The sequence below is a fragment of the Akebia trifoliata genome, chromosome 16, assembly GCF_017979445.1.
Source record: "Akebia trifoliata isolate Shusen 1 chromosome 16, ASM1797944v1, whole genome shotgun sequence".
Lineage (NCBI taxonomy): Eukaryota > Viridiplantae > Streptophyta > Magnoliopsida > Ranunculales > Lardizabalaceae > Akebia > Akebia trifoliata.
The window spans coordinates 3,212,491-3,221,295 of record NC_141390.1 but is presented as its reverse complement, the minus strand read 5'-3'; the positions used below and the strand labels follow the sequence as shown (position 1 = coordinate 3,221,295).

Sequence of the window (8,805 nt, the reverse complement as noted above, 5' to 3'; positions counted from 1 at the left end):
CTTTGGACGATAAACAATTGCAGGAACTATTATTATTTGTTTTCAATAATCTAATTTTTGTTTCTTCTTTATTAATAGAAACTGAAAACTTTGTTGATTGTTATATGAGGATGGTAGAACCCAATTAGTAGGGTATATACAAAGAATAATTGAACGAAATTATAGTATATATATATGCCCCACTGAATTGGTGTAAGAGTGTTACTTCTATCATATTTAATCCTCAAAAGCCAAAAGGTGAACAAAATAAAACACGCTTGTGATTTGGTCCAAAAACTTAGGTTTCCCATATGAAGGTTATTTATAGAGGTGTAGAAAAGACTATGGGCCTGAAGCTTGACCCATCTGAATTTATATATCGTACGTTTTCTATTTTAAAAATTAATTTAAAAATATTTTTTTAATAATTATTATTAACAAATCTCTTTTTTATTTTAATTCAAGCGGATACGTCTTTTTTTATATCGTTTCACACTCTTTTTAAAAATTAATTTAATAATATTTTTTTAATAATTATTATTAACAAATCTCTTTTTTATTTCGATTCAAGCGGATACGTCTTTTCTTATATCGGCTCACACTCTTTTTAAAAATTAATTTAAAATTATTTTTTTAATAATTATTACTAACAAATCTCTTTTTTATTTAAATTCAAGCAGACACGTCTCTTAAAAATCTAGAAATTGATTCTTATCAAATACTTATATAAAAATATATTAAAATTAAAACTCTAAACATCGAATAAATCTTTAAAAAATCTATAAATTAATTTTTTTTATTTGTATTGTTTTTTTTATTTTCAAATAAATTAATTTTCAAATAAATATTTAAAAACTAAAAATATCATTACTTAAGTACCGATTTTAATAAATAAATTCTATTAAAAATTAAAAATTAAAAATCAAACGAGAATTCAATTTTAAACTTTAGTTAATAGTTAACTAAAATCTTAGAAAATCTGGCAATTTTTATTTGTATTATTTTTTCTATTTTCAAATATATTAATTAAAAAATATTTCGACCGGTAATTTTAATTTTGTTGGTTCGGTTTTCTCTTTTAAAAATTAATTTAAAAATATATTTTTAATAATTATTATTAACAAATCTGTTTTTTATTTCGATTCAAGTGGATACGTCTCTTCTCATAACGTTTAACACTCTTTTTTATTTGGATTCAAGATGACATGCCATTTCTTAAAACGTTTTACACATTTATCTTACGTTTTAAAAAAAAAATTTTAATATTTTGTTAATAATAATTATTAACTAATTTTTTTTATTTGTGGATACGTCTATCTTTCTATTTAAAAAATTAATTTAAAATTATATTTTTTAATAATTATTATTAACAAATCTCTTTTTTATTTCAAATACGTCTATTTTTATAAAGTTTTTTTTTAATTAATTTAAAAATATTTTTTAAATCCTTGTTCACGACTCTTTGTTCGTTCATGATCCAATATGAATCTTGAATCCTTTACGTACAACAATCTCCTTATGAAACCCACCAATCTCTCTCTCTCTCTCTCTCTCCAGTGGTCTTGCAAACCCATTTACAGATTCTCAAACAATCTCAAATCCCTCAAATAGCACCCAAAAATCACTCCCATTTGATTCCAACAAAACTTAAAATTTAAAAAACGGAGAAAAAAATAGAGTCTCCTCGAGAAGAACATGTATCTTCTTATTTCTTTGGTTTGCTTATTAAAGGTTGATTAGTATCTAAATATTTTATTCAAAATATTTTATTTTATCCTCTTGTGGGTTTGTTTTTCTTCCCCTTATTTTATTTTGTGGATAACCAATTATTTTAGTTCATGATATCTGTATGGTTTCATTGGGTATGAAATTAGATCCGAATATTATCTCAAAAAGGATCAGATTCTTTAGTTATTGTTTTATAGATTTTTCTTTGCTTCATGTATGTTTCTTTATTTGTTCTTAGCATTTAGAATTCACGTATTGTTTTGTTTTTCTTTTCCTGGAATTATGGTGTGAAATATGAGAATCTATTTGTAGGCGAGATTTTTGGGATATAATTTTATCTCTTTACAATGCAGATATCCACTTAAGAATTTATGTTTGTTAGATAATTAATTCGGATCATGATGCTTCTTATTTATATCTGGCATTGGATATTGGGTGAGTGACTCTTATCGTCATACTTTTAAAAATGAGTGGATCTCCACTTATGTATTTGTGAAGTTAAGGATATAAAATAAAGAGGCTATTAGATTTAATCTTCAAATCCAATATTACTTACTTAAATTAAAATCAAAATTGTCTAATTCATAAATGTCTTCACCCTATTAAACATATTGTTTAATTTATTATTTTTCAGCTTGAATTTTGGGTCATACAACCTGCACGTGCAAGACCCACTAGTATTATAAAAGTAAAATGTGTATAAAATATAATAGAAGTGATGCCAGATGGGGTTGCTTTTATGACTTCTGTGCAAAATGGGTTTTCGAGGTAGATGGTAAGAATTTCAGCAAATTCAATCCTCTTATGACCTCTTTTCAATTAAGCTAATTTGTTTTTGGTTTCTTGTATTTGTACTTTAAAAAAAAAAAATCTTAGGAGCTGTTTGAGTGAGACAAGGGAATTCTTTGAAATTCCAATCCGCTTTTCTAATCATTGATTGGTGAAAAATATTTAATGTATTGGTAAAATGAAATTTCTTCTAAGAATCTATTTTGTAGTGGTAACAATATTTTTCATTTTTCCAAAATTTCACTATCATTGTCTTTTGACTTCTTATTGCAAGATCTTAAGTGTTTTAGGAAGAAAGAAAAATACTTAATATGATAGATATGGATTGAGATTCTTCATAGAAAGTGGGTTCCCAATATTTTGGAAACAAAGATTGGAGAAGGATCTACTCTCAAAGTATCATAGCGAGGTTGGAGTGTGGATGCATTCCTTTACTCCGAAGAAGTAGACACTAGTCACTACGTGAAAATACACAAAATTCGACGGCCCAAAACCGTCGAATTCTGTAACTATTCGTCGGTCCCGACCGTCGAATTGATTTGTCGAATTTGGCCTTGCCGAAAAAAAATTCGACGGTTAAGAACCATAGAAAATTTTATAAATTCGACGGCCTAAAACCGTCGAATTTTATAAATTAGACAGCCCAAAACCGTCGAATTTTACAAATTAGACGGCCCAAAACCGTCGAATTACTAAATTCGACGGCCCAAAACTGTCGAATTTGAAGTTTTAACAGAATTTCGACGGCTTTAGGCCGTCGAATACTATATTTACAACTTAATTTAAAGACTAATGAAAACTCTTTTTTATGCATTTGTCTTCAACCCATACCTGCGAAAAAAATCACACATTCATATCTATATCGACATTCACATCCCATCCACACCAATTTGTATTCAAGCATTCAATTCATAATATCAATGAATAATATGATTTAAAAAAAATATTACTTATATAAGTCAAAATTTTAATCTCACATATTGTAAGAATTCCTGAGATCATCACATACATCAATGTAATGAAGTCTAAAACCTAAAACAAGGTTTTACCATCCACTCTTGATGGCATGGACCTAAAACCACCAAGTTCAATCACAGAGTGTTTTCTCCGTTGAAAGTGCCTCAATATCAGCAGCAGCATAGGAAATCCCATATCCAAATCTTGGGGAAAAAAAACTGGAGGCTCGTCACCTATCATGTAGAGCAATGGTGCGAATTCTGGCGAAGGAAGCAACAGCAGTGACAATCCCTGCGGATCTACAAGAGCATTAGAAGTACCAATCTCCAATCATCTATCAACAATGCACCCCCTCAAATCCAAGGTGACAACAATGGCTAAGAGAATTCTCAAAGCCAACTCTCCATGAGATCCGAAAAAAGAGTGCAATCCTTTTCAACTTGAGCATATTCAGAAGTCAGTCCAAATGGTGTAGCATATCTGCACATGATGAAGTTGAACAATAAGAGTGCCAAAAAGAAAAGAAACATTTGAATTGGAGTTTTAAAAACTAAACATTTTATAAAAAACTTCAGCAGGGTCACTTACTCAAGTTTTCAAATATAGGGATTGACATGAGATGAGTAGTCCCGAATACCTGCACCTTCCCATCCCATCCACTCCTCCCATAAGTCCCAATCAGGATCACACATGCCCCTCATCGACTCATTATCTTCACCATAATCGTACTCGTAACCGTTGATTTGATCGTACAAGCTCACATCGTTAGATTCTCCCCTCAAATTGCTCATCACAACCTGTAGTGCACAACAGAAACATCACCAATCCGAAAGAAAAACAGTATATAACTGTTTTCAAAGAAAAACAGTAAAAAACCATTTCACATTCCTTCAACATTTGAATCCAAATTATATATGACTGCCAAGAAGGTCCAACAAGTAGAAGTACATAAAGGGAGTAAGTCAAGACCAATTAAGACAGTTAGTCACTGTTGAACAGCTTTGATGATTCATGATAACTAGATGGATTGCACAGTTCTTATGCCAACAATGCAAAAAATCAAATTTTTTTTTTTTTTTTTTAAATTTGTAATTAAATTCTCACAGGCCATGGCGGAGGAGAGGCTGAGAAGTGTCTTCAAATCAGAAGGAGAAAAATTAGCTGTGTTGGAGCAAACTAAGATGTTGGATTCGAATGTAATCACACCAGGAACTCAATTCATGGCTACCCTGTCATCTGCTCTTCAATATTACATTCATCTGAGAATGAATTCTGATCCAGGGTGGCGGGGCATCAAGGTAAATCCAATATTTTGCTGTACTTGTCTCTGCTATGTTATTTTCATGGGTTATAAACAATGAGTTTGTCTGAATGTGAGTATATTGGAATTTTGAAGGTCATTCTTTCGGATGCCAATGTGCCGGGTGAGGGAGAGCACAAGATAATGTCATACATCCGCTTGCAAAGAAATCTGCCAGGGTTTGATCCAAACACACGGCATTGTTTATATGGTTTGGTAAATATCATTGTCTTTTTTTTTATCTTTGGTGTTTAGTTGTTAAAGCTAGTTCCACTGCTAACTTGAACTTATGATAAGTGTTTGCTTTGTTTTCTTTTAGGATGCAGATTTAATCATGCTCGCATTGACTACCCATGAAATACATTTTTCAATTCTTAGAGAGGTGTGTGTTATATGAGGATTTGGATCTGCTCTCTCATGGACTTTACGTTGGATGCCTAACATGAATTCTGGTTTTTTGTATCACAGAAAGTTCTGTTAGCTGAGTTTGATTTGGTATGTTGTGTAGGATGTCCGCAAGGCCCAAGCAAATGATAAAAAGTGGAATTTTGGGAAGAATTCACGTGTTAATCAACAGGAAAAAAACAAGGAGTTGAAGCTAGGGGAAGTGGAAGGAGAGGACAACATTGACTACATCTCGAAGCAGCAATTCCAGGTTTGTGCTGTTTTTATTAAAATATGGACTTTGTAGACTTGTTCAAACCGTGGATTATGAACTCACATAGGTATCTGCCTAATGACTTGGAATCAAATGAAGGTTGCACAATCAGCTGGCAACACTGAATGCTCACAGATGGATATTGCTAGATGGAAATAGAACTTACATTGATAGGTTATAGTTGATAACAATGCATAGTTTACTAATAAAAAAACATAATAAATCTGATCGGAAATAGTGCCCATAGTTATACCTTGGGGATGAGGTTCCTACCAATGGCCTTCTAGTTTAAAATTGAAGAATGTTGATGGATAGTTTTATGAGTAATAAAATTGGCTTTGGCAATGAGTGGTGTCTAGAGAGGCATAACGCCTCTCCCTCCTTTGGTGTATGAGGTTGATGTGACCCAAGACCTTAGCCTCCATAAATTGGTAAGAATCTAGTTCACTTTTATTCTCCTCTTTCATGTGTACCCTAACCCTGCTTGCAACATCAAAAGCTCCTAAGGCTGAGATCTAATACATCCATCACCCTCTCAAATCCTCTTCAAGCAGTCTCATATAGACAGCCACCTAGTTTCCTTATTTATTATCCCTTCATAACAGCCCATCTCATCACACATTCATCCATTCAGAGTATTGTGACCTGACCCCAACCAAAACCTATTCATACACAATTTCAACCATACTAAACAATACCTTTAATGATAAACAGAACCTCTAGGAAATCCTGTCACATTCAGCAACTCTAACAGAACCTCAGATTTTATTTTAAGGAATTGTGTATGTCAAATATGTTTTCCTTTCAACTATATATATGATTATGTTAGTATAACTCCTTCACATGATATGTGTATCCACATATATGAATGAATTGCAACCCTTTTAAAACACATAATATCATGCAAAAACAACATGATAAAAACATTCAATATGAGGCCAAAGACTGAAGTGCCCATCAATTTTTAAAATGTGAGAGAAACACTTAATTCCTGTTAGCAAATGAGATTTGATGCATTTTACTAAGGTGTACATTGATACACCATGAATTTTCAATCTCATCAACATCCAATCCAATGGTCTGAACCTTGGGATGACTGTCTCACAGTGTCTAACTGCAACACTACTACTGCCCAGTCCTGTATATGTATGAAAAAACTTTTTTTTTTTGGTTTTTTAATTTTTAATTTTTAATTTGTAATTGTAAGGAATGTCTTAAAACTATTTTGAAAAAGAAATATATGGTAAAAAAAAGAAAACCCCAAAATGAAACTGATAGAGAAAATATAATTTTTATTTAAATAAGGACAAATGGTCAAAGTGAAGAGACAGACTGTATATTCTAAAGATGTATATGATGAAGCAGTAGAGTGTATTATTTGTTGCATTTGAATATGTATGTAGTAGGTGACTTATTATTATCAACATAAAAGTAGGGAATCCAAAGGATTATAAAATGTTAAAAACAAGAACCTAAAAAACCCATCTAGCCAGCTAGGTGAAGTTCTCATGTCAATTGACAAGAATATTAATCAAAACCAATTTGGTTAAATTTTTTCACTCCTTGTGACAGCTTCTAGCTTCTCCTCCAAGCCTTTCATCACTCCTTATAAATACTACATTATCATGCAAACCTAAACCATAACCACAACCACTACAACCTTCTCTTCCTTTCTACTCTTTTGGGAGAGAAAATTAGGTCAGACACATTGGCTAGTGTCCAAATTTTCCAGTGGTGAGATCATCGTCCATGAAAAGTCCTTGTGGCGACCCTATGAGGGGTCGTCTTTGGCCTCATATTCTAGTGGCATTGGTGGTAATCCTCATTTCTAACAATGTTGGGGGAAAATATCTAATATGAAAATATGAAAAGCAATATGATATATTCAGTGACTTTTCTTGTGTGAATCAGAAGAAAAAAAAAAGTAAAAAATATTGGAGATTGATAGACAAATTAAGTTTTGACATGGAATGTTATCAAACCTCATTCGAAAAATTTGTCACTCAATCAGTCGAAAACATAAAGACATTCTTGGATAAACATCAACAGCCAGATCTACGTAAATAATTCAAAATCCCAAAGAAGACCCGTTAATTTCAGTATTTGAATAACCAATTCTCATATTTTAGATCTGCAAATTCACAGTTTCTTAAACAGATCAAAATTAAATCTCAAAGAACCAAATGAATAAAAGAATACTTACTGGAAGAGAAGATCAAGGATTTGAGCTCAGTTCTTCGATTTGAGCTTCAGTTCTTGGAAGGTGCAGTTGACGACGAGATCCAGAGGATTTGAGCTTCAGTTCGTCGATTTGAGCTTAAATCGAAGAAGACGATCAGTAATTTTCTGTATCAATCAATCTAATAGGTGAGAGAGAGATCCAATACAGAGAGATGAGAGATCGAGAGATCGAGAGACATACAGATCGAGAGATCGAGAGAGTTACAGAGAGAGGAGAGATCAGAGATCGAGAGACTTACAAAGATCGAGAGATCAAGACAGAGAGAGGGAGACGAGAGACTTACAGAGATCGAGACAGAGAGAGGGAGATGAGAGATTTACAGAGATCGCGAGATTGAGATAGAGAGAGGGAGACGATGAGAAACTTACAGAGTTCGTTAATTAAGAGATAGAGAGAGGGAGACGATGAGAGACTTACAGAGTTCGTTAATGAAGACGATGGGTCGTTAAAACGAGGAAAAAGAATTCGGTGGGCTAAGCCTGTCGAATTATTTAATGGGCCTAAACATGGGCTGTGGATTGACGAAATATAAACGACGGATTTGGGCCGCCGAATTTAGCCCTACAGTAATGCCGAAATTTTACTGTTTTGACGCAGTGAGTCTTGATTACTTAATCAAGAACCATGACAACAAGTGTATTTTTCAATCGTTGTTTCCAAGTTCGACAACATTCATGAGGATGAGAGAGTTTTCCAATTGCTTCCAAGGACGAGGGTGATCCAAGTAATATTATCATGGATGTTATTGCAAGTGGATCGGATTTAGAATTTTGTGCAAATCATCGAGATCTTGTAATCTAAGCTCTCAACCTCGACAAAGAATTGAGACATTATTAGTGCTTCCATTAAAGTCCGACCTTTGCACCACTACGCCATCAATGAAGTCACCAAGGAACTACTCTAGCAAAAGGTTAGGATTTCATAAGAGGATAAACAAGATTTGAAAAAAACATAAGAGGATAAGAAAGATTTAGAAAAACAAAACCGTCCGATAAGCATGGAGATCTAGTATAGCTTCCGATAACACACGTCACAGTGCCAACCATAGTAACCACGTCCAGATTTGACAATTATTTGGGAGGGGTCAGTTCGGTTTAATTAAGATAAACCACAAGAAAGTTTCGAAAATTAAAAATTGGGACTATACAAATG

The 8,805-nt window shown here is 32.7% G+C and overlaps 1 protein-coding gene across 1 annotated transcript; it reads left to right on the top strand.

Moving 5' to 3' along the window:
* The first annotated feature begins 4,538 nt into the window (after positions 1-4,538).
* Positions 4,539-5,570, top strand: LOC147382291 (5'-3' exoribonuclease 3-like). The gene is made up of 5 exons (XM_086428485.1): positions 4,539-4,751; positions 4,850-4,969; positions 5,073-5,135; positions 5,262-5,408; positions 5,511-5,570. The coding sequence occupies exons 1-5, from the start codon at positions 4,563-4,565 to the stop codon at positions 5,568-5,570; spliced, it is 579 nt and encodes a 192-aa protein (XP_086284611.1). The 5' UTR covers positions 4,539-4,562.
* Positions 5,571-8,805: the final 3,235 nt, after the last annotated feature.

What these genes read in the sequence shown, in the direction of transcription:
- LOC147382291 (XM_086428485.1), top strand. Translation starts at nt 4,563, where the DNA reads ATGGCGGAGGAGAGGCTGAGAAGTGTCTTCAAATCAGAAGGAGAAAAA. An exon ending in CAGGGTGGCGGGGCATCAAG is followed by an intron (nt 4,752 to 4,849) that starts GTAAATCCAATA and finishes GGAATTTTGAAG; the next exon opens with GTCATTCTTTCGGATGCCAA. An exon ending in TCTCGAAGCAGCAATTCCAG is followed by an intron (nt 5,409 to 5,510) that starts GTTTGTGCTGTT and finishes AATCAAATGAAG; the next exon opens with GTTGCACAATCAGCTGGCAA.